The 27,535-nt window shown below is 37.3% G+C and overlaps 1 protein-coding gene across 7 annotated transcripts in view; it reads left to right on the forward strand.

Annotated features, from left to right (window-relative positions):
* Positions 1-27,535, forward strand: part of LOC117423530 (activated CDC42 kinase 1-like) — an 88,432-nt gene that overhangs the window by 27,991 nt on the left and 32,906 nt on the right. For 2 of the 7 annotated variants that reach the window (XM_034039461.3, XM_034039464.3), the window contains exon 1: positions 21,622-22,852. The exons of 1 other annotated variant lie outside the window; for it this stretch is intronic. In XM_034039461.3, coding sequence (XP_033895352.2) covers positions 22,790-22,852 — 63 coding nt within the window. In that variant the 5' untranslated portion in view covers positions 21,622-22,789. Of the gene's footprint in view, positions 1-7,892; positions 9,444-21,620; positions 22,853-27,535 lie in introns of those variants that run through there. 4 more of the 7 variants (XM_034039465.3, XM_034039466.3, XM_034039463.3 and 1 more) reach the window with 3 other exon arrangements.

Here is a 27,535-nt window from a genome sequence, read left to right on the forward strand (position 1 = left end):
GAGTGTACAGAAAGTCCACATTGTTGTATTGAAATCCCATGAGTCGCATAGTTTATAAGTGGGAGGGAGTAAAATGGAAGAACCTGCCATACCACTGTCATTAGGGTGCAGGGGTACCATGGACAATGTGAGTGCAATCCATTGAGCATTCTTTAATAATGTCCCCAGGTTGGGGGAATCTCCAGAGTTAAAATCCTCCCTACAAGAACACGTGGGAATAAAACAGGTGTTCACGGGTGGGAATGAGATGAGAGAATTTGTCGGTGTGAGCTGCTGAAGGTATGTGTTTTGAGGGGCTGTGTAAATATATGTCTATAGATAATTATCGTTGGGGTGTAGGGGAGTTTATGTAGCCGTGTTTATGTTTTGAAAGTGGCAGCTTGGACTACAACCGCAGAGTTAAAAACATATATTTATAGTGTTTTGTTCAGCTGTTTGTTTTGGCCACTGTGCCGCTGTTTGTTTTTTTGTTTGTTTTGTTTAATTATTTATAATTAAAGTGCACAAAAGTGCATTTAAACGTGCAGCTTTCTCATGTCCTTCCTGGTAGAAACAGCTTGCCAGTGCCATCGTCCTACCACAGATAAAGATTTATCACAGATAAAGTAAGGACATATTTCCATTCACATTTAACACTGGAACAATGCTCTGTCAATGTTGCCTATCGTGAGTGTTTGCTACATGCATGCAGGTATTTCTAATGTATTCCCAGTGCTATTACTTAAACGGCAGAGGGCTAGATCTAACAAGACAAGGCTCTTCCTTGTTATGGCTCTGGTTGATCAAGTACTACTGTACTACTTTAGTGGTCGGATTAGGAGAGACGGCAGTAATCCTGATTATCTGCATCCTGTGATCAGAATTCCATGAAGCTATTCGCAGGGGTGGAAGTCGTTACAATTTCTTTCATGTTGTGGTCATTTGGTCAATCATTATTATACATTTCAAGCCAGTTGCAAGCTTGCAGTGTTATGGTGTACTGTATAGAAACGTTAATGCACAAAATAAACTGATATCTATGTTCTTAACAGTATGGCATTCATTTATCATAATGTTTGGTGGTGTGACTTGTATAGAGATTAAACTATATGAATCTGTTGTTGGAAATTGTAATGGGCTGCCACCTGGTGGTTTAGGTATGTCATAGCAGAAAGGATTGTGCTGTGTACTGTATTGTAACATAAATGAACAGAAGAGGGGGCTTTACTACACACTCTTGGTTCTGCTTTTCACATGGACTGTTAAAAAAAAAATAAAAAAAAAATAAAATAATGATACAAAAGTCAATGCATTCTTTTTTTTAATCTTTGTAAAGGTGTTCCCTTGTCACAGAATTGTTCTGGCAGTGTTGCATAACAAGACTGAGTAACGTGGTTGTAGTGAATGAAACTTCATACATCTTACCTACCATGCCCTTCCTCACCATGTAGGTGTGGTGTGTGCAACTTTGAAAGTAGAACATGTTACAGGAAATAGAGATTTTCATTTTAAACAAATGATGTCTGGCTGGCAATATACTAGGCTGAAAAAAAGCTTTCAGGAAGCCTTACTTCCGGAAGGTACTGTTTGACTTTAACTCTTTAACTTACTATGGTAGCAGAAATTGTTTTAAAAGAAAAGAATATATATATATATATATATATATATATATATGTGCTTATAAATTTAGTGTGCCCAACTATTTTACCACCCTTAATTGTGCAACTAAGCCAATGGTTTCTTTACACACAGGAGCTCTACTGGCCCCTTGATGTTCATTTGAGTATACAGGGTGCCTGGCTGGTAAGGTCTGCTGTACCACAGTGAGGAGGAACGTTCCCTGATGATTTTGCCTCCCTAACCTGTGGGAGTGCCTGAGCCAATGCGACTCTCCCTATAAAATCCCCATTGAAGATCGGCAACTTCGCACAAGGACACGAACCTGCGCTGGCTATACGAGTCACCCCGCAGACCACGTAATTAAGTGAATGCGGTAACCTGTTAACAAGACATCTTAGTATCAATCAGTTCTCAATTTGCAACCCAGAAAGCCAGGACAGGGCAGTTTGCTAATAATCTGTCACAGAGCATAGGGATATCCTATTGTATTTCTATTTATAAGCAGCTTATCCAGTCTTTTCCTAGAAAGTGAGCTGTGTAAAGATTAAGGTGTGAGGATTTTTTACTGACAGTGTTGTCTAGCAGATAAACTTTCTAGTAAAAAGAAAACAGAAAAGCCTACCATGGAACAAAGGATAAGAAGGAATATATATTTCTTATAATCATTTTGTAAATGTACCCTGGATAGTGTGCTGTAGCCATATTCTGAATGACAAGTGCACTGGAGCACATGGGGAGCATTGCATACTGGAGTAAGTACTGTTAGCATGTATTATTTAATGGCTGGACAGAAAAAAAAAACAGAAAATCTCTTTTGGTGAAAATGCTCAACTCTTTAACAGGCATTCACTGATCCCTTAACACATCCCACCCCTCTGGAAAATGTGGATGGAGTGCTGCAATAAAGCAGGGTCATAAAGCAGCTACTGTATTGAAATTGAAACCATTGCGGTTTTGATTGGAATTCCAAGAAAGCTTGCCAGGTCGTGAGCAGAGGAACGTGGCTGTGAGACCCCTTTCTTCTCAGCATATGGAGGGGATTTGAAAATGAAAGGAGCTCAAAAATTGCAGACACATAGAAAGAAAAAGGGTTTGCCAGCCAGCTCAGTGTTATAATTGTAAATAAGGATAAAAAAAAAATCTAAATGAACCTAGTTTGGTTAAAGTGATGTACATAATTTACATTCTAGCTGTTTGGGGTTTAAAAATACTGTATCAGCCTGCAGACCAAACATACAGTACCGCTTGCACCAAAACTTACAATGTTAAGGGTAATGAACTTTTTTTGAAGCTGTTTCACAGATCTACTGAACAGGTTTTAAGGTCTTCCATACAGATGTTCAACTAGTGTTTTCATTAGTGACTTATTGGTTCTTGCAGATGGTCATGTCCTCTCAGCAGTTACTCGTGGTTGTTGAATGATAATTTCATCTCTATTTTCCTTGCTCAATAAATGTTTCAGTAAAAGAGTTACCTCACCCTTAAATCAACATGTATCTCCTACTCAGAAATGAGTGGGGAACTGACATCATTACCATGTGACATTCCTATAGAAGAATTGTAACACAGTTCTGGGCTGAAAAAGTTAATAATACCAGACAGGAGGACACATCATCTGCCATCGAATGGTAACTTTTTTTTCTTTTCTTTCCCCATGGGTGATATGTTGTGTTTTTTTTTTTTTTGTTTGTTTTTTTAAGGTATTGGGTTTCACTTGATTCAAACAAAGTCAGAATCTGGGAATCTAAGGAGATAGATTATTTATTTGTTTATTTATTTATTTTAACTGATCTAAAGAACTGCGTATTCACTTGTGCTAGTCATAGCCTATTTGGTTTGTAGTAAGATGATAAACTTTATTTAAACTGGAAAACAACCTGTAATATCCTGCATGCTTTATCCAGCCAAATTTGTCTTTTTTTCAACCATTTTCATTTAAGAGCTACATTTCTGAAGTGAGGTGGTTTAATAAATGACCTTGCAACTGTAATGTATCTGCAAATGGAAAAATCTCTGTACAAAACCACAGTTTCAAAGGGGACAGATATTGCAGTACTGCTGTACAGTCCTTGCGGTAATTTTTCAAGCCACCACATTTCAGAAATTCCATTTTGAGGTGTGGTTGAAAATGACATTTTGCTGGAATAGTTAATAGACACGGTAAATAATAATCTAAGCAGAACAGTAAAGTAGAAATGTAATTTATGAATGTACTGTGGATGGTGTAGTATCCCTTTTAATATGGTAGTACAGTACTGTATATTGATCAGACAGTGCTTCACTCCATCGACATGCCTGCAGTACACTCCTATTGAAACGTTATCGTTCGCTCTGGGAATAGGAGGTGGGTCATGTATACAGGATCTCACAGACTGCTGAAGAATCAATTTCATTTTAGCTGCTTTGGTCTGTATGTCAACAAGAACCTCCTATTAACAGTTTGACCCAAATTGACGAAATGTACACCAGGCTGTCGTGGTGTACATTTCGTTTATTTGGGTCAAACTGTCTTACTGTATTGGTTTACAAACACTTACACTTGCTACAGTATATTATGGCAGTTTCATTTTGTGGTCAAGTTAGTCATCAGACTTTGTTTATATCCATTTTGCTTTTAGTCAGTACAGTTTTTAGCTGTTGCAAAAAAAATGGTACTGTACGATTCTAAAAACACATTTGATTTAACTGGAAGTTTTAATATTTGTTGAAAGGGTAGATGTTATATTTTGTCTGTCTGTTACCTTAATTGCCATTGTAGTTCCTGTAAAATGACATCAGTACAAGCAATATTGTATGTAGGAGATCAAGTATTTTGTTCCCTAGCGTGCAGCATGTTAATAAACAGTTACAGCAGCTGCTGTGTAGGGAAATAAGTTATCAGACTGTAGAATATTATTGCTCTAATAAAACAAACTGGGGATGAGTGATGTTTTAGAAATGTACTTTATCCCTCAAATTAGACATTAATTCAACATCCGAAATGCAGCGGATCTTTTCGGATGACAGTGTAACGTTTAAAACCCAGCGACTCACACACTTGTCTTTCCCTGGACAGATCATTTAGTCTTTACAGTGGGGACATAACAATAATCTCCACTTGATTTAGATTGCCGCCTCTCAAACGAGATGACTTCTGTCACATGTAGAGCATTATGGGCAGCTGTGGAAACGGTCTATTTGGCATCTTCCTGCTGTAGATGGTGACAGGGCAATGACAGAGTAGTAAGAAGGCTTCAGTGAGGATGGAAAGGGGAGCTGGAATTCAAAGGTAGCTGAAATTACATGGAGCATGTAAACAAACTGGACACCCAACACAGTTTAGGTTCTGATGGAGTACAGTATACAGGGTTAGTAAACAGACCTCATATTGTAGTATAACATGATATTAAACCTGTAACGCGTTACCTTATGGCAGAGGCTCGCTTTTCACCCTACACACACACCCAATCAGAACACAGAACTTTATTTTAAGCGCAGTTGCACACTTTTTTATTATTTACAGTAATAAAAACAAATAAACAAAACAAAAACCTAACTCCCCTTCGGCGCGCCAACTCAAACTTTCTCAATCAACTAAATACGGCTGGACGGCTAAGCCTTTTACCAGCCAAAAACAAAACACTTTCACACAGGTTCACACAGTAACTTTGTTGACCACACAGGTCTCTTCAGCAGCTAGCTCTCTCCTTCAGGCTGCCTGGATAGGGCTGTTTCTCCATCAGCCCCGGGAACAGGATTTCCCCGCTTTTTTGCAGGGGCTTAATTAGGTTCAGATGCTTCTCATTTCAGAATGGAGCCAGGAGACTCCCCTTTGGCTCCTATTACTCCTGTGGCATTCTGGGAAATGCAGTCCCTATAACCCCTCCTGGACTACAATTTTTCTCCATTCACCTGTCTGCCACACATCCTCCATCTTCTCTGCCACACTACATACAGACGTGCTCAAATTTGTTGGTACCCCTCCACAAAAAACGAAGAATGCACAATTTTCTCTGAAATAACTTGAAACTGACAAAAGTAATTGGCATCCACCATTGTTTATTCCATATTTAATAGAAATCAGACTTTGCTTTTGATTTTTTATTCAACATAATATTGTAAATAATAAAACAAATGAAAATGGCATGGACAAAAATGATGGGACCGCTAACCTAATATTTTGTTGCACAACCTTTAGAGGCAATCACTGCAATCAAACGTTTTCTGTAGCTCTCAATGAGACTTCTGCACCTGCTAACAGGTAGTTTGGCCCACTCTTCCTGAGCAAACTGCTCCAGCTGTCTCAGGTTTGATGGGTGCCTTCTCCAGACTGCAAGTTTCAGCTCTTTCCATAGATGTTCGATAGGATTCAGATCAGGACTCATAGAAGGCCACTTCAGAATAGTCCAATGTTTTGTTCTTATCCATTCTTGGGTGCTTTTAGCTGTGTGTTTTGGGTCATTATCCTGTTGGAGGACCCATGACCTGCGACTGAGACAGAGCTTTCTGACACTGGGCAGTACGTTTTGCTCCAGAATGCCTTGATAGTCTTGAGATTTCATTGTGCCCTGCACAGATTCAAGGCACCCTGTGCCAGGCGCAGCAAAGCAGCCCCAAAACATAACCGAGCCTCCTCCATGTTTCACTGTAGGTATGGTGTTCTTTTCTTTGAAAGCTTCATTTTTTCGTCTGTGAACATAGAGCTGATGTGACTTGCCAAAAAGCTCCAGTTTTGACTCATCTGTCCAAAGGACATTCTCCCAGAAGGATTGTGGCTTGTCAATATGCATTTTAGCAAATTCCAGTCTGGCTTTTTTATGTTTTTCTGTCAAAAGTGGATTCCTCCTGGGTCTTCTTCCATGGAGCCCACTTTCGCTCAAAAAGCGACGGATGATGCGATCAGAAACTGACGTACCTTCACCTTGGAGTTCAGCTTGTATCTCTTTGGCAGTTATCCTTGGTTCTTTTTCTACCATTCGCACTATCCTTCTGTTCAATCTGGGGTCGATTTTCCTCTTGCGGCCGCGCCCAGGGAGGTTGGCTACAGTTCCATGGACCTTAAACTTCTTAATAATATTTGCAACTGTTGTCACAGGAACATCAAGCTGCTTGGAGATGGTCTTGTAGCCTTTACCTTTACCATGCTTGTCTATTATTTTCTTTCTGATCTCCTCAGACAACTCTCTCCTTTGCTTTCTCTGGTCCATGTTCAGTGTGGTGCACACAATGATACCAAACAGCACAGTGACTACTTTTCTCCATTTAAATAGGCTGAATGACTGATTACAAGATTGGAGACATGTGTGATACTAATTAAAGAAACTAATTAGTTTGAAATATCACTATAATCCAATTATTTATTATCTTTTCTAAGGGGTACCAACAAATGTGTCCAGGCCATTTTAGAATATCTTTGTAGAATAAGCAAAAATTCATCTCTTTTCACAGCTTCTTTGCTTTATTCTATGACATACCAAAGGCATGCAAGTATACATGATAAAATAGCTTTTAATTTCATCACTTTTCAGGAGGAATGAAGCATTATTTCAATGAGCTGTAAGGATACCAACAAATTTGAGCACGTCTGTATATTTCTTTTTATAGTTGTAGATTTTCTACATTCTAATCCTTTACATGCCCTAGTTTCGATTCAGTTATTGTTAGTAGATTCAGAAATCATTTAGTCCTTAATCTTGCTGTTTTAAATACAAACAGTGTTTAATTGTGAAGTGTGCTGCCAGTGGTGAAAGCTCCACAGTGAACTGAAGGACTGTGTTCTACGTGTCACCTGACAGCTGCGACGAGCCTGACACTCTCCATAATAGGCTTCAACCATTAGACCAGCTACTGATTAGTACTGATCTATCCCTTTATTTATGTTGTGTAGTTATTATAAATCAAGGATATTTTATTCACCAATATTTCTTTAAAATAAAAAAAGTCATGTCGGTGTCTACTCAAAAGCTCCACTATTTCCAGCCATGAAATGGTTAAGCGAACTGATTATTTTTTTATTTTTTTTTGCTGGAAGGGTTTTTATGGCGCAGGCTGTCCACCCTCAATGTCCTGGCTAATGGAGCATGTTAATTTCATCAGGGAAACAGTGGGCAGCATGGACATTACCTCCCTGTTCCTTTGTGTGTGTGTGTGTGTGTGTGTGTGTGTGTGTGATTTGTTCTGTGCCTGTCTGCGTGAGCCTGTTTCCATCCTCGACAGAGGATCTCGTCACATCAGAGGAGAAACAAGTACAATGACATTGCGATACACTCCACAGCCATCTGGAGAACCATGTTGTGGGGGGGGGATGGTAATGGTAGCGCAAGACAGTCATTAAGAAATTAAAATCATATACAAAGACATGTTTAGTAGAACAGACAAAGCTGAACTGATGCTGTCGTCATGAGCTGGAAGTACACAGGAGACTTCAGCAGGGCTGATATTGCTGAAAGCAATTCCACGTAAGAGGATAAAAATGATGCAGATGAAGTAAGTGGTACTGCAGTAGCCATCACCAGGCAATGCTGCACTGATGCGCTCTCTCTCTCGCTCTCGCTCTGCCTTCCTCTCCCTGTTTCTCTCAGTGTTTTGAACTGCTGGAGGTGAGGAGAGAATGAGAATGTGGAAGGGAAACAATAATAGCATTTCAACAACAGATTTAGTGTAGTGCTGATGTGATGCTTGGACTAGTGTTTAGTGCAGCTGTGTTTTCAGGGACGGGATTTGTTGTCGGAATGTAAGCTGGAGGAGCACAAACAAATGTCCAAACAAAAGGTTTTTTTGACGGCAATTAAGGTAATTGTTCCAGGAAACAGATGCAATCTTATGTTTCTGAAGCTTCGAGAAAACATTGTGCAGGAAAAATAACAGTGCTCGGCTTGAGAAATTACGTGATCAAGTTATGAAAAATAATTGTGCGCATGAATGTACGGATGTATTGCACATACAGCATTTCAAGGAGTGTGAAGGTAAAAACAACTATTTTGGACATGACTGTGAAGCTAAATGTGTATGGCAGCCTCTCATAAAGAGAAGCTTTTATTACAGCATTCAGTTATTTTAATTACGGACATCTGTAACAATTTTTTTAGACCTTTGTATGAAGCAATCCTTTTCTAGCGACGATTGAAGCAAGCTTTACAGTTGAGCAGGCAAGTTGCTGTCAAAACTGTAAACAGTGAGAGGAGACGTGAAAGCAGATCAGAAATCCTGTTGATAAAAACTTGGTCCAGATGTCTGCAACATATATTCACAGATGGCTTGCTGTTGGAATACACTGAGGTGTTTTGGCAGACATGTTTTTTCTCTTCAGGCTAATGCAGCTTAACTGAATAGCCACTTTCCCAACTATCATCTTTTTTTTATGGTTGAAAGTGACAATAATGGATGTTTTGGAGTTTGCATGAGGCAACAGAAGATTATGGGTGCATTGTATTAGAAAATATGTAAAAAAACAACCCCAGAGCTGTTAGCCAATAGAATTAAAAAAAAAAAAACTGCTGCTGGAATTGGACACAAATATTTTCTTGTCTTAACCATTTCTAATGATGGTACAATGGGACATTGAGGATTAAAAACTGAGCAGTTACATTCAAGTGTCTACTTGAGGAAGAGGAAGCAGAGCATCCTAACCAAAGTGGTGAAATAAATCCTCCAATCTCTTCAAGAAGCAGAAAAACTTGAAAGTTAAGAAAACAAATCTGCCAAGGGTGACGGCGAGGACAGCCTACACTTTACAACAAGAGGGATTGTGTTGTATTGTTTTGTGAATTGAGCATTGTTCAAACATTGTGTCAATGTGAAAAGGATTTGCAGCATACATGGGGGACTGTTCAGAGTACCAGCGGCTACCAAATGAGGAAGAGGAGGTAGAAGCGTTATTTATTATTTATTATTCAAAACAGTTCTGCCCTCAGTTCCCAGTATGTTTTGGGGTTGATTTTAAGGTCTTGCTCAATAAGGCTCTGAAAGACGTTTCATCCTGATACAAAATCGTTCTGTCCGTACTGTTACTGTATATGTATGGGGAAGCAGCTTCCCAATGTTAAAATGCGTTCCGTGATTGTGCATTTTCTTGTTATGCTCCTAGCTTTGTGAAAGTCCTTACCACTGAGTCTCGTTTTTTTTTTTCAAACCATGCTGAAAGGCTCATTTGTTAGTATATTTGCTAATATAGATTCAATTGGGTGTTGGTTCGTGTTTTTAAAAGCTACTCTTACAATGATTTTTTTTTTTTTTTTTAACTTCTGCCTGTGTTGATTGGTTTTATTGATTTGTTAAAGCTTCAGTTTCCCACAGTCTTGTTAAATGATAAAGTAAAATCTGATTGGTGGTAAATTTGTACTACATTTTTAGTTTTAGCCTTCTGTGCACTCCCTGTAAGTAAGGCACTGTTGGCTTATGGGATTGTTTACTTTACCTGAGGTAGTTTTAGATACGGACACACAAACTTCTCCCTCCTTGAAGCTGTTTGGCCACTTTGACTAAACAGCCATTCTCCTATCTGCTATCTGCAGTAGCAGGGTATTAATGTTGTATGTAATCTCGGTTTTAGCTCAGGGAAACAAAACAAGAATTTAAACAAAGAAAAAAACGTTAATGTTTCGGGCTACTGAACATTTTACAAAGAAATATCTATGAAGCTAGTATTTTCAACTTGGCTTGTGAGTTGAAAATAATTGTGTATGTGTGTGTGTGTGTGTGTATATATATATATATATATATATATATATATATATATATATATACATACATACATACATACATACATACATACATACATACATACATACATACATACATACATACATACATACATACATACATACACACCACCCACTCGATATGTCGCGGGTGTCGGGTCCAATATAAATCCGCTATATATCAAGGGCAGCGATATAGCGAGAGACCCATAGAAAAACAAATAGGCGAATAACGAATACTGTACAACCACTCCCTCGTTTTATTGGGGGTGTCAGGGTCCAATATAAATCCTCTACGCAACCTGCTTTTTCTCATTTTTCGTGTAAAAAGCAGCACACCATTTTAATTTGTACAGCGGAGGGTAATTGCTTCTCATCAACTTCAGTCGCCAATTAATTTCATAATTCTTCCTATCCTTTCTCAAATGCCCAAACTGCTGCATTAAACGAATCCATTCCTAACATAGGAGGCTTGTTGCTAGGGAGCTGACGTCACTGCCTTGTGACTTTTGCTAGTGCATTGCTGCCACAAGTGAACACCTCGTTGGCTAAAATAAAAACCGCTTCAGCAAGTAGATATTTAATTTGCTTTGTGTTATTGTGTAATACATGTATATATGATAACAGTGCGATATGAATGCTTTGTTTTTAATTGTTTTGTATGTAGTTGTTTGTGATGTGCAGTACGAAATAAAATGAACAGTAATTCTAAGTGCCTATGTATATTGCAGCTAAGGCATACAGAGTTAGACAGTAAAAATGGGTAGCTCCAGGACCGCGATGTATCCAAATCCGCAGTATAGCGAGGAGCTATATAACGAGGGGTGTGTGTGTGTGTGTGTGTGTGTGTGTGTGTATATGTGTGTGTGTGTGTATATATATATATATATATATATATATATATATATATATATATATATATATATATATAATATGAATATACAGTAATTCGTCGCGTATCCACCCGTCACATATCCGCCCTAGCCATTTAGTTTATTATTGAACAGAGAAGATTATTTCAGATATTGCAGATCATACCTGTTGTATGTGCGCTGTGTGCTTCCATTGCTGGTAGTGTCATGTGAGCTGTTCAGTGTGTTGATATGTAAATAAATCCTGTTTGCCTGCGGTGCGTCTGAACTTCAACCTCCATCTCGATCTCCTGTCTGTCAGTCAGCAGTGAATGCACACACCCACATGGCAGACGGCTACTCTGTCACAAGCATTAATACCCTGTATCTTTCTAAACAAGAGATTTAGGGGAGCTCCCTAATAAAAGCTGAATCTCACAACAATAATTCAGTGCTCACCCGTTATAACGTGCCTCGTTATAGTGCGGAATAGGTTATAACACAGTAGAGTAGTGGCTCCCATTTGCTCCATAATGCCATTACAGTAGCTCTTTTATACCAGTTATAAGGCGGAACACAAATAGCATGGTCTTGTAACTATGGCTCCCCACTGTAGCGTTATAAATGGTGAGCACTGTAATTGTTACAGTTGTGTATAATGGTATTTAAAACAGGATTCATTGAACCGTCATTTTACATATCTGCCCTTAGTCTGGTCCCACCGCAGTCGGATATGCGACGGACTATTGTAATACAACGTAACGCAGCAGTCTTCATTTTTGCTATTCCATTGGATTTTGCACGTCCTAGGAAATAAGTTGATCGGGAAATAAATTGATCAAGCTCTAGAATTTAAAGGGGAGGTTCCATTGTTTCTAATGTCTATGAGCTTAGGCTTGGAAATAAATAGATCGAGCCCAGGAAATAAGTTGATCGGATATATTAACAAACAATAAATAATTTAAAATTAATTTTGTAAGTATAATTTATATAAATGAGTAGATTGGATGTCTTCGACAGTATGCCGCTAGATAAGAGACTGTGAATATCGCTGTAGATCAGATATATTAGCCTAACAAAATATAAATAATTTTAAATTAATTTTGTAAGTATAATTTATAAAAAATAAGTAGATCGGATGTCTTCGACAGTATGACGCTAGATAAGGGAATGTGAATATCGCTGTAATATATATTAGCAACCAATACATAATTTAAAATGAAATTTTTAAGTAGCCTGTGATATTAATGTGTATTTCTGTTTGTGTAACTAGCAATGTGTTACATATTTAACGTTATTTTGCTTTTCAGGAGGTGTTCTTGTTTTGGGAAGCACTACTGTATGGCCAGGTATGCAAGCGATTTTCCAAAAGTTAAAGCATGAGTTTCAGTAAAAAAAAAATATTCAGTAAAAAAAGGAATATTGTAGGTGCAATTACTAACTAGGCCACGGTGCACATCAATCACATGGTTTACTAATTTTAAAATGTAAACATACGACCTTTTCATACTAATATTATGGATGCAGCATGTCAGTAGATTATATTACTGAACCATTTTAATTTTGATTAAAGATTGACAACATTTTGACGTGTAAAATCATTTAATATATAAATAAATCTCTGCAATCACACATAAACTATATCTGATTGACAGCGATGTTATAGAAACATAAAAAGACAGGGGTTTAAAACAACCATATAAAGAGTCATCGATCACACATTTTAAAGGTCATACGAAAAGACAGTGGCACAAACACATACCAACATAAGTCTTGCAAATAAAACGGTCAGATAAAAATGAAAAGCCATGCAATGAGCCTCCCCTTTAATCAAACTGTTGCCCCGCCTTACTTTTGCCTACCTTTGTATTACTGTGCTTGCGCGATCAACTTATTTCCCAGTCACAACTTATTTCCTACGACACTGGTACAGTATTTTAAAACAGGTGGATCAGGTTGCTGTTTGTGCTGGGTGCCACACATTCTGTGGTGAGACTTGTATCCTGTATTTTGAATTGATTTGGTTCTTAGCCAAAACGTATACTTAGTTTGTGAAATTCTGCTTTTTTTTGGTAGTCTTGACTGAAACTTACTATAAAGGAATAGTCACACCAGACCAGGTGATATTTTCATTGTGTATTTGTACATGTATTTAAGAGGGGTGTCAATAGGGGTTATTCTATAATAATAATAATAATAATATTCTCATTTTGTCAGCACATTTCTAAAGCACGCCACATTCAGCCAAAGCCTATACTGTAAAGTGCAGAGGCTTATCAATTGAAGAACATTGACGGCATTCTCCAGACAGCAGACTCAACCGTGACTCAGACCACCTGGGTCTGTTCTGTGGTGAATTAACTAAACTAAACCCCTTTGTGCATTGTGGTTTTAATTCAGCACTTGCATCTCAGGAGTGGACACATGGTTTATTTAAATTTTAATAAAAGCTGGGGAATTTCATTTAAAAACCAGCTAGTGTGATGTGCAGTTGTACTTCTCTGAAGTTGGACTTGAACCAATCAAATGCGTACTCAGACTTCTGGGTATCCATATATTTACCAAGACAGACAGTATAACCCTCGTATCAACGACACTCATTTTAATTGACACACCCCATTTAGTGATGTCACTAGCCCACCTATTCCATTCATCATTGCTTGCTTGCTTCAAGACCATAAAAAAAAAAAAAAAAAAAACTGTAAAAGACCTAAACTAATGTAAAATTTGTCAACCTCAGCAAATAATTGGATTAAATAAACTTATTGGGAGTTCAAGTTGGAGTGAAATTCACAAGACTGTTATCAACACATTATGCATAGTAAGAAGGTTGCAATAGGTTTGTGGTTCTTGTTATTCTAGTAGTAGGTAATATGGCAGTAGTGAAGGACATTTTAAAAATTCAACTAGGAACAGGATGCGAATGAAAAACACAAGAAAAAAAGGGTAACCCGAAAAATATCCTGCCTGAAAGGTATGTCATGCAGTGATATCACGGGACGGGATGGGACAGGAATGAAAAAAAAATTATATGTACGGAACAGTACGGGATGGGAAAAATTCTGGTGAGACAGGATGGAACAAAAATTAAATTGAACATTTTTTTGACGGGAAGGGATGGGACAGGAACATTTATGATATTACTTTTTAGTTTTGTTGAGGGGGAGACTTGAAGGTTTGTTTATTGTTGAGAACGTTATCATTGTATTAGCCTACTTTACCAAGTATAGTACAGGCTCTGTTATTACTACTCACAGCATCTGTACAATAATTGTGTACTTGTCTAACATAAACTAAACATTTACTGCCAACAAAATACTGCCAGGTTTATGTTTTGTGTAGTATACTGGATATTTATTGAAACATTTACAATTGTACAGATATTTGGAAAGCAATCCTGGCAGAATGCCGATGAAATGCTGTGGGAATCCTATGTTTATTTATGTGGGCTTATGCTTTATTTTATGTACAGTATATGATGTAATTGTTTTTGTAGTAATAATAATTGGTGGCATTTATACTAGTATACCCAGAGGTTCTCTTCAGTGCTTACCTTGGGTATGTTTTAAAGGCAGCTCCATGCAGAAGTGGGCAGGCGGCTTCTGATTTAGCAGCTCATCCACATGCACGCTGAACGGGTTAACCGCTGAAGAGGGGTTCTCTCCGGCCCACACTGCGGCGGTGCAGAGATCTTTTTGTTTTTGTTTGGAGCTCCCTGTTCTACAGCACTGCAGTGAGCAGCTTCTCTGCATGGAACCATTACAATCTCCAGCCGCCTGCCTGCCTGCCTGGTGGATTTAAAGAGGATTGTAAAAGCAGCAAGGAATGGGGGGTTTAGCACCCGCTTAAATTTCAGTTACATAAACACACAGACAGACAAGTGGGAATTAAACTATTGAATGCTTTGACAGCAGGTTTTGTATTCATTTTCGTCTATTTGACCAAGGTATTGTAACCATGTATTCATGTGCTATACAGTGTGCTACAGCAGTTTGATGCCTTGTGGTCTTTAAATGTAATTTTGTCCCCATTAGGGAGTAATATATGAACTGTTGTATATTTTATTAACTGTTAAATATTTTATAAGGGACACTGTGTATAAAATTGTAAGTTTAAGGAGCAAATAGTCAAATATCATTTTTTGTACTGAGGATAATTGTAAGTGTGTTTTAAATGATTTTATTGTTTTTTGTTGTTACGGATGTTAATTGTTTACGTTTATATGTTTGCCAGGTGCTACAGTAAATCTAGAATTCTGTTTGGTATATTGTCACATGGTGGCTAGATGCTGTCTTAAACAGGAGACTTTGATTTTAGCAGGTCATTCTTTTGGCTGGTTTCCACTATTATCTGTTCACTGTTTTCTGGTATTATGAAGAGGTTTGCTCCCATCTAGGGGCAGGACTGGGTAAGTACTCTTTATACAATTGTTACAAGACCATAGAGCAGGGCTTCCCAACCCTGGTCCTGGGAATACCATGTGTCCTCTGGTTTTCATTCCAATTGAGCTCAAAATTAGTTAACTGACCTCTTCATTGAACTAATAATTTGCTTAATTTGACCATTCTTACTTGTTTTCACCTCTTAAACAGTTACATGTTTCAAGTTAGCTATAACATTTTATAAGTAACTTTGAACTCAGCAACTTTTTAGGAGCTGAGAACAATTAAAAATGTCGAATTAAGCAAATTATCAGTTCAGTTAAGGGTCTAGTTCAGTAATTGAGAGCTCAGTTGGAATGAAAACCAGAAGACATTTAATTTGAATGATTTATGTTATTTTGGAGGTATTGTACACCCAGTTATAAATAGACTCAATAGCAGTGTTCAGGTCAGTGGTAGCTTGCTGAGCTATAGTATGGCATTGACAGGTTACATAAGGTCAACACAGTGTAATTTGATACAGTAGAGAGGAACTACAGTAGTAGTGTAACCTCAGGCTTGGGTGTCATTGGTTGAGCTGTGACCCTGGGGAGAGAGTGGCCCCCCACTTGGCAACAGACACCAGGCTTCAATGAAGGCCTCCATTAGATAGTCCCCACAGAAATCCACGGTAAAATTTCCTAAAATCTCCAACGAGAAAAGAGTGTTTTCTGCAAAATTCTGCGGCAATGACTTTTTAATGAAAAACAGTGTTAATGAGTATAAATAAATAACAAAAAGTAAGTCACAGTTAGTCAAATTCATTTTTTATTAAATCACATTACTAAAATCTGAAGAAAAAAAAAAACATTTTATGGAGATCAAAGAAGAAGAAAAAAAACACATACAATAAAGCAAAGAGAGTTCACTTTTTAAAAAAAACTCTTACAACACTGACTATTGGATTTTTTAAAATATACATAAAACATAACAATTCTTAAATACATTAAATACAGTTATGGCCAAAACATATGACTATATTTAATCACATTTAGTAATAATAACATTTGCCTAGCAGAATAAGATTGTAGTTGTGCACAGGGATTCAAATTAGCATTGGTACAATTTACAAATGCACTGTTTTACAAATGTGTACTAGGCTTGGAGCATTTTTGTACAGATGTAACAGGGTATTTTTAGAAACGTGTTGTTCACCAAAATTTTGTAATTTTAAAACGTATCCATATCAAGAGAGCACATAGTTTGAAAGCTGTGACAAGCGCTTGGAAACAATGACAGGCGACACTGATGGCTGATAAACTAGCTTTTTTGTTTCTTTGACCAAGACCACAATGTGAAAGTGCCACCGTCACAGACCACAAAACAAACGGGAAAGAAACAATAAAAAAAAAAAAAGAGGATTTTCCATATATAATTAGACATCTTTCAGGACCTGCAACAGGGAGTACAAACAAGTTCCTAATTGTTTTTCTCTGACCTTTCACATAGGAGTAACAGAACATCGCTTTGCATTGAACTTGCGATTTAAACTATGAAATCCTTTTGTAAAATAATAATAATAATAATAATAATAATAATAATCTTACCTTATTTCGTTCTTCAGTAGCCACTGTTTGTCTATCCATGGTCATTGTCACGGTCTTCTGAAGCTATGACGGTGAGTTATTGGAAATACTGGACTTGCATTTTGCATTTGTGCCCTATCTTTTGCCGTTGTATTCGGTGCTAATTTAGATTTGTTTCCGGAGCTCACCGATGGCCTTAGGAATCTCTCCATGGCTGAACTGAAGCTCTCACTGAAACCCCGCCACACTTCTCGCTATATAAATAGCGTGTATGCACTCTAGTGACATGTACAGTGATAGTAGGGAGCAAATGTTTGAGGTTTCGTTTTTTTTTCAAAAAATTGAAAATTCCGAGGGAAGAGAGAATTCTGTGATTTTTTCCACGATCAGGGAATCCTGGAGGGACTAATAAGAAAGTATGTATGTGTGTTTGTATGAACTCCAGTCCATGCATCTGAAACGTGTTTTAAACACCAATTATAGTACATATTTAGTTCTACAGAAAGATGCCTGTTGACCTTGGGTTATAAACCCTGTTTGTTAATTAATGGTTTCTAACTGAAAAGCTCTGTGTAGTAATTAAATAAAAAAAATAAAAAAGGTATTGCCTTAGTTTGTCCAGATGTATTACCCAAACCCAGTAACCCTGCACTGTGGGTCTGCTACTGTAGGTATATGTTTATTAAAAATGTTAAAAACATGTTATGTATGATGATACATATGAAATGAATTTGCACCAAAGTGTTTCTGGAGCAAGAGTCTTCACAAAGAGCCTCGAAACCAGCAGATGCGACTCTTTGAATGTTCTGCATGGCGCAACATGAAGCCAAATGCAGAAAAACAGGGCTGTAAAAATTATCAATACACTTTTTAAATGGACTTTCTCCTCATGCTGAATTTGTTCGGCAAAAGACTTAAAGTCATACCTTCACAAAATTCACAGCGTTAATCCTTTTGTATTTTGTGTCAAAACCCTATTTTTGCCTTTTTCTAATACAATAATCTAGCCCAGACCATTGATAGCTATTCATGTTATGCTCAAGAAGTGTTTTTTTTTGTTCCCCCTCTCACGCAGCTCCAAGGTAGGACATACTTACATACTTCCTTCAACTGAAAATATAGCAACATCACTCATGGCTCCCTCTTGTGGACAAGGGGAATATTCGGTCCTTTTTTTATCCTGTAAACAACTGTTTTTTTTTTTTTCCATAATAAGAAACAGACGGCCATACTCAAACAACACTAGAGTAGACATGCTCGCTTAAATGTGCCAACTAGGTACATTGAGAAGGCAAAATGGTTTATGGATATGGCTGAGAGCTTTACACATTGTTTAACGAATGTTAAGTCTCTTTTAAAAAAATAAATAAATAAATATACACTGCTGTGCAAAAGTCTTAGACATGTTGAATGTTTCTACTCTGATGCATTATGAGCATCAACAATTTATTCAAAGCCTCCACTAGTGTTTTCTACTATTATAACAACCTTGACTTGCATAATGAAGGAAAAACATTGATTGAAATAGCTTGCATCACTCGATTTTCAAGGTGTGGTATCCGAAGCATAATCAACAAGTACAGAGAAACATCATCTGTAATTGACAAACCCAGGACTGGAAGATCTAAAAAGCTGTCTAACAAGGATGAGCAATACTTGAAGATAATATCCTTAAGGAATAGAAAGAAGACAAGCGTTGAATTGACAACAGAACTGGCAGAAGGCACAGGTGTCGTTGACAAACAGTGGCACAAGAACAAAGAAATTGGACTATGGAACAATGGTCAAAGGTGCTTTGGACTGTTGATGGATGGACAATGACACAGCGCTCCCTCGGTCTGGAAGAAAGAAGATTCTTTCACCAAGAACAAGTAGAAGAATTGTGAGGAAGGTTAATAACAATCTGAGATTGACAGAGATATTCAAAGTGAATTGGCTGCAAGTGGTACTAGGGTTTGGGTAATATATCGGGACAAACTAAGGCAATACCTTTTTTTATTTTTTTATTTAATTACTGCACAGAGCTTTTCAGTTAGAAACCATTAGTTAACAAACAGGGTTTATAACCCTAGGTCAACAGGCATCTTTCTGTAGAACTAAATATGTACTATCATTGGTGTTTAAAACATGTTTCAGATGCATGTACTGTAGTTCATACAAACGTACATACATACATACTTTCTAATTAGTACATCCAGGATTCCCTGATCGTGGAAAAAATCACAGATTTTTCTCTCTTCCCGCGGAATTTTCAATTTTTTGCAAAAAAACGAAACCTCCTAAACCGCAAACATTTGCTCCCTACTATCACTGTACATGTCACTAGAGTGCATATTTTTGGGGAATTCGACGTTTAACGAGCTTTACAGTTTTAATATTGAAAAGTAGCAAGTATATATATATATATATATATATATATATATATATATATATATATATATATATATATAGAATGAATGAATGAATGAATGAATGAATGAATCAGTGCTTGGAAAAAGGTTAAAACCTCACAACAACAGAAAATAGCTGAATGTGAAAAAACTGCTGAACAGCGATTCTGTGACTTAACTAGGGCTGTAATGAAGGGTACATTTTGACCTTCAAAGGTTCGGAACACATTACCGAAGGAAGGTTCGAAGCTTCGGTGGTACTAATTTGCATAATTTACTGGTGACTATAGCTACTTGTTTATATTTGATTGAATATAATAATCCATTTAAATGGAATAAAACATTCGCATGTAGTTTAAAAATGTTATATTGAACAGTAATCATGTTTTAATAATTTAAATACAAATAAAAATACACATAATTGATGCTGCTTGCGATATATACAGTAAGCTTGCATTGCAGCAGCACCAACTGCAATGGACTTAGACAAAACAAAGCTTTATTTAACAGTCACCGTTCCAAGCAGGTTATCAGTCACAGTCACATTTTACTACTACTAAAAATATTATTAATAATACTACTACTAATAATAATATGAACTTACACTTGTCAAGTGACAATGGAGATTGGTTATGTCTTCATTATATGAGTCACTTGCACGGTTTGCATTCTACTTTTTTTTGGTCATCTGGGCATTTAACAAAAAAAAATCCCAAACAGCAGAGGGGTTTCGAGACATTTCTTTAAATACAGCTCACGCTATGCAATGCTTTTCTGTCGAGATGGCGAATGAAGACATTAAAGGTTTGCCTCTGGATAACATGAGCTGATATTTTGTATGTTTCAAACATATTCTACCATAGCACTTCTCTTACACTGTCTTGTACATTAGGTATTCAGTACATATTTTACTGAAGCACTACAACCGCTCTAGGTACCCCACCCCCAGGCCCTAGTGCTTTGGCATACTATACCTTGCTCCATACACGGCAACGGCGCCATATAGAGTTGCAACGTATAACGATTTGGTAGTGGACAACTTCTATACAACTTTTGTTTACGTAATATGCATTATACACATCAAAAGATCACATTTTGCATGCGAGTGACAGTGTGTGATTTTATAGTATTCACACTTTGTCAAACGGTTTCTGTTAACAGAGAAAAAAATAAATTAAAAAAATAAACATACAGTGTGTGAATGCCACCTGGCGTACCTTCGAAGGTTTAAAACTACCTTCGAATTCCTGGCTAGCGAACGAACCTTCAAACACAGCCAAATGAATCACAAAACATACGACAAAAGAAAGATGCTCCAAACACTAAAATGGTGATTACCAGGTCACTGTCACTGTTTTCTGACTTTCTGAAATTCAAACAAATTCAACTCAAAGTGTGAACAAATATGTATCAACTATGATTCATATAATAAATATGTAGACTCACTTCATAGTGGAAAATTAAATGCCCCATTGGAAGACTTGTTACCTCCTGTCGGTAACAATAGTGTTCACTCAGGGCAATAATTTTCCACTATGGCCCTCCTCTCCAGTCTGTATTTACTATATATATATATATATATATATATATATATATATATATATATATATTATTTGTTTATTTAGCAGATGCCTTTATCCAAGGCGACTTAGAGACTATATATATATATATATATATATATATATTGTAAACAACTATTCATAAATGGAATTTCCGTTTTAATTCCTATCGCAGGAAGTGAAAATTGGTTGCAGATTGTTTTCATGAGCAAGTTTGAGTCAGAGCCTAGTGGAACCGTCGACATCTGTGTCTAAATAAAGTAAAAAAATAAACCATGTTATTTAGTCCCTACAATGTTGGGCGCCTTCCATCCCTCTGAGTAATAATGTGTGAATCAAGACCCTACTTGTCATGAATTTGAGTCTAAAAAAAGTTATAGTCTAGTACTCCAAGTTTATGATTGCTGGCACAATAAGCAGTAAACCAGTAATAATGTACTGTACATATAATCCCTATGTTCCCAATGTTCAATGTAAAATCTGTGATTAATAAAGCTCTGAAACTCTAAGATGTACCAGACAAGCACAGAAGGGCTGAATGGCCTCATCTAGTTGGTACATTTTCTTATGTTCTTATAGTATTGCATTTTTAGTGTAAGGGCTGACTTGCCCTTTGAAGAAAGACTGTACAGTAGCTATGCCACAGTCATACAATACCCTCCGGCTTTTTTTACAGCCCTATTGTAGTTAAGTAGACTATTGTAGGAACTTACATGTACTGTTTATTCAGCAATCCAGATTACACATTATTTGAGCAGAAGAAAAAGAATGGCACGTAAAAAAAAACAAAAAAAAAACAATAAATGAACTCTACAAATAGCTGTTTCAAGAACAGTACTCTCCTTTTAATAAAACTGGGATTACATGAAGCACACAAAACAAGCAGAGCGAGAGAGAGAGAGAGAGAGAGAGAGAGAGAGAGAGAGAGAGAGATACGATCCCTGCATCAGGGGGCCCACAGGAAACGAACTCCCCATCATGCAGTTAAATCTGACCTCTTGGCTCCTGATCAAATACTATTCCATCCGAATACCATAGCGTCTCTGTTTAACCAGCAAGCAAAGCTGGGCAGGCTGCAGGACAGCGGACACTTGCAGTACAGTTGGGGACTGCTGGATACAAAACCACATAGCTCCAGACAGACGCTCTTTAAAAGAAGTAACACTTAAGCTCCTCCATAACGGGCATGATATCTTTTTTTCCCCCCCTCTAGATCAAAAGCTAGATCTCGTCTCAAAAGGGAAAAGGCAAGAACAAGCTGTGGTTCTATTTATAGTGCATTGTGGACTGGATAGTGGAATTGTAGAACAACATAATCCACAGGCTCCCTTTTAAACTTGAGGAGAAATCTACAGGGAGAGCCAAACAGAGGTCTTTGAGTATTCAAAGTGGGTGTTGCAACTGCATCAGACTTGGAGCCAGAAGAATATTTAAAGAGTCTGGATTTGTTTAAAAAAAAGTCATCATTGGCTCTTTTCAGCTGCATGGGAATGCAACTATCAAAGCAGACGGGTTTTTAGTTTTAGAAGCATACATGCAATGGTTGACAGAGGAATTTTACCAACATTTGTGGCAGGAAGGATCAATTTTGTGGAAGTACGCTTCATGTATCCTGAGCTGACTTCTCCATTTGAACCATCGGAGAGCTCACTATCATCAGTGGGGATTCTCAGCCCTGAGCTCTTTCAATTCTCATAGCAAGAGCGGAAACATCAAAGGAGTTTTTTTTTTTTTTTAAACTGTAAGACTACACTGCCCAGCAAGAATGCGTCGCTTCGATAAACTCAAGAAATCAATTCCTTTTTTAGCACACTTCCATGTGTACAGAGTAAGTTCTCCGATGCATGGTTTATATCTTTTAAGAGAATGTAGTCTCTATATTGCAGTATATTGCACAGAAAATACATTAGTCTTTAAGGTTACAGTGTCCAGAAATCCTATTTAATTTGACATGCAATAAAATAGAAGGTTGCCATTAGAAAGAAAACCTTGAGTAACTACGTCTATTTATAAGGAGTTGTCGTTATCAGGGCACAAGCTTCCTTCCCTCTTAAAACAGTCTTGGTCACTATCCTTATAGCAGCTTTTAAAATATACCAAATAAAGAACAAGTGTGGTGAAGAAAACAGTTTTTGGATAACAGCTTGTGTCATCGTTTTTGTTATTTGGTACCTTTTGAAAGCTATAAGGATAGTGGAGCCATAATTAAAATTTAAACTGCTGCAGTAGGAGGTTATACATGACAGATTCTGTTCTGTTTTAGGGAACTTATAATGTAGCCTCAACTGTGTTTTTGAAATTGTATAAGGAAAGTACATATTTAAAATAAATTGCAATAATAATAAACAGAACATGAGTACTTCCGGATAGTCACCATAAAGGTATAGTATATTGAGGGATACATCTCCTCCCCATGGGATTGCACCTGTACATCACAGCAGGTTACAATGATCTCATTTATCAAGGTCTTGTTTATCATGATGCCAAAGTGTTTTTTTTCTTGTTTTTTTTTGTGAAATAACAAATTGCCTTTCACATTACCATGTATTCATTCTTTCTACTATTTAAGTAAATACACATATGTTGCCCAACTTAAGAGACATAATCATGAAACCTGAGTACTAGAATAAGAGGTTTATTTTGTTTTAGACAGACAGAAGTGTCCTTTTCAATGTCAAGACTCTAGACGTTAAAGAAAGAACTGTCTCCTTGACTAAGAGTTTCATTTCCACAGCCTCCATATCCACATGTGCTGCTGATGCTATAGTACATGACTTGTGTGGATGCTAACCTAATGGTCAAAGATTGTTATATAGCGTGCAACCCTGTGACTAAAATTTGCTAAGGACCATAACTTATTGAGTGCATCATGTAATATCTCGGGGTGTATGGGGACTGACTGGCTGTACTGCGTGTCACACTTCCATCATATGCCGTTCTAAACAAGTGTGTAAAATTGAATTTTAGGATGTTTCATTCTGTTTAATTTCCTAAAACTTTAACATAATGAGATTTTATGTCACCAAGTACAAAGCCATTATGAGAAGCCCTTGATTAGAGTACTCATACTTTTTTATGATACACTGCTCCATTAATGTGTGATAGACAACATGTGCACCACATTTAAATGCAAAGTTTTTGAATACATATTGAATAGGTAATGGAATTACACTGCACACATCCTCCTATATACAGTGCCTTGCGAAAGTATTCGGCCCCCTTGAACTTTGTGACCTTTTGCCACATTTCAGGCTTCAAACATAAAGATATGAAACTGTAATTTTTTGTGAAGAATCAACAACAAGTGGGACACAATCATGAAGTGGAACGAAATTTATTGGATATTTCAAACTTTTTTAACAAATAAAAAACTGAAAAATTGGGCGTGCAAAATTATTCAGCCCCCTTAAGTTAATACTTTGTAGCGCCACCTTTTGCTGCGATTACAGCTGTAAGTCGCTTGGGGTATGTCTCTATCAGTTTTGCACATCGAGAGAGAAATTTTTGCCCATTCCTCCTTGCAAAACAGCTCGAGCTCAGTGAGGTTGGATGGAGAGCATTTGTGAACAGCAGTTTTCAGTTCTTTCCACAGATTCTCGATTGGATTCAGGTCTGGACTTTGACTTGGCCATTCTAACACCTGGATATGTTTATTTGTGAACCATTCCATTGTAGATTTTGCTTTATGTTTTGGATCATTGTCTTGTTGGAAGACAAATCTCCGTCCCAGTCTCAGGTCTTTTGCAGACTCCATCAGGTTTTCTTCCAGAATGGTCCTGTATTTGGCTCCATCCATCTTCCCATCAATTTTAACCATCTTCCCTGTCCCTGCTGAAGAAAAGCAGGCCCAAACCATGATGCTGCCACCACCATGTTTGACAGTGGGGATGGTGTGTTCAGGGTGATGAGCTGTGTTGCTTTTACGCCAAACATAACGTTTTACATTGTTGCCAAAAAGTTCGATTTTGGTTTCATCTGACCAGAGCACCTTCTTCCACATGTTTGGTGTGTCTCCCAGGTGGCTTGTGGCAAACTGTAAATGACACTTTTTATGGATATCTTTAAGAAATGGCTTTCTTCTAGCCACTCTTCCATAAAGGCCAGATTTGTGCAGTATACGATTGATTGTTGTCCTATGGACAGAGTCTCCCACCTCAGCTGTAGATCTCTGCAGTTCATCCAGAGTGATCATGGGCCTCTTGGCTGCATCTCTGATCAGTCTTCTCCTTGTATGAGCTGAAAGTTTAGAGGGACGGCCAGGTCTTGGTAGATTTGCAGTGGTCTGATACTCCTTCCATTTCAATATTATCGCTTGCACAGTGCTCCTTGGGATGTTTAAAGCTTGGGAAATCTTTTTGTATCCAAATCCGGCTTTAAACTTCTCCACAACAGTATCTCGGACCTGCCTGGTGTGTTCCTTGTTCTTCATGATGCTCTCTGCGCTTTAAACGGACCTCTGAGTGCAGTCACAGTGCAGGTGCATTTATAAGGAGACTTGATTACACACAGGTGGATTCTATTTATCATCATTAGTCATTTAGGTCAACATTGGATCATTCAGAGATCCTCACTGAACTTCTGGAGAGAGTTTGCTGCACTGAAAGTAAAGGGGCTGAATAATTTTGCACGCCCAATTTTTCATTTTTTTATTTGTTAAAAAAGTTTGAAATATCCAATAAATTTCGTTCCACTTCATGATTGTGTCCCACTTGTTGTTGATTCTTCACAAAAAATTACAGTTTCATATCTTTATGTTTGAAGCCTGAAATGTGGCAAAAGGTCGCAAAGTTCAAGGGGGCCGAATACTTTCGCAAGGCACTGTACGAACTATAGCTGACATCTATATTTGGCATGCGTATTTTAGACAATGGTTGAGCAGTTAGGAAAAATTCTGACGGTTTGAACACTTGGAAAACATTTACATCCCTTTCAGTACACAATTTCTGTGCCCTTGCCTTTTAATTAGTTAGAAATAATTTAATAACACATCCCCCTGTGCTTTAAAACATTAATCTTAAATCAATAAACAAAGCTTTAACAGAAATCTAGCTTACATCGTATACATTGTTGTTTAGCAGCAGTATTTTATGCTGGTAAAATCTGATTGACGTGAAAAAAAGTGGCCATTCACTTTTCACTTCAAGTAAATAATAACTTAACCTAGTTACTGGCAACTGTAAAATAATTTGATTGCACAGAAATGAAGTGGAAGTTAATATTTGTTCATTGTGTTAATGAAAAGCTGGGAGTATACATTTAATACATTGAGCAGTGCACTAATTATACACAGATCAGTGCTGCTGTACTATCTGATGAATGTAGACATTTTAACTGTAGTTAATTGCAGTTCATATGTACTTGGCCCACGTATTTACTATAAAAGCTTTTACAAGAAAATTGCATCTGCACTTGCATAACAGACACATTATATAATTGTTCCATCTACTGTAGTGACTGTGTCAAGATACAGCCTCAAATTACCAGTAATGTTTCAATGGCGTTTTCAATAGATCTACTGTTTCTGTTAATGTGAAAGTCTTTGAGATAATTGTTACCCCCCACGGTGAGATACTGAATAGATTGTCACACTTGCATTTTTTACATGTCTCAAGAACTAGTCTCGTTGGAACTTGAACGATTATGTCTGGAAATGGTGACCTACAGTACTGTGCAGTGGTTTGGGCTTGTGGTTTCTTTATCTATTATAGCTTATCGTCTGTACATTTATCATATTTCCTTTTTAGCATTCTAGAATCGTTCTTTGGAATCAGAGGATGGAACATAATAAATAATAGGCATTATTTCTGTCTTATGATTGAAATGACAATGAAGGCTAAGTAGAAATCAATTGACACATTCTGTAAGTTCCATCCCATAGTGATGAAATGTTTTTCCCTATACGTGGGCTTGTTCATTACTGGTTTAAAAAAAAAAACAAATGACCTCAGGTGTCAGACATACCCAAGATACTTGCGCTTCCTAATTGCCTCCCAAAGGGGCAGAGATCACCAGTAAGTTGGCACATGAGAGTCGGGCGTTCCCAACCTTGCATTCCCCAAGTCAGTGTTAAAAGTAACACAAGCTAAATAATGTGTACAGCTTCCGTCACCACCAGTGAGTTTCAAAGGCACACATTGTACAAAGTCACTTTTTTTTATTTTTTAAAACGACAGTTCACAATAAACACTGCGCCAGCTTTGCTTTTGAATAAAGCAAATTCCTATGTGCAGAACATATTTTCAGATTGACAGCACATGTTCTTTAGCATTGACTTGTTGCGCCTGATTTATCAGGGTCTTTATGCCCAGTTGTGATTTTATAACACTTGTGAAAAGAAAAATTCAGCTTTCAATACAAAACTAGTAAAAAAAACAACTCAGCGGGTTAATTTAAGGAGGCAAAGCAATGACTGAAATGTTTGTTACCAGTGTTATATTAACAGTTGGGTTTTCCTTTCAGATTTCAAATGGCATGTTTGTGTTTAGTGCTTGGGAAATTTGGCCCATTGTTC

Source organism: Acipenser ruthenus, chromosome 17, assembly GCF_902713425.1.
Source record: "Acipenser ruthenus chromosome 17, fAciRut3.2 maternal haplotype, whole genome shotgun sequence".
NCBI classification, from domain to species: Eukaryota; Metazoa; Chordata; class Actinopteri; order Acipenseriformes; family Acipenseridae; genus Acipenser; species Acipenser ruthenus.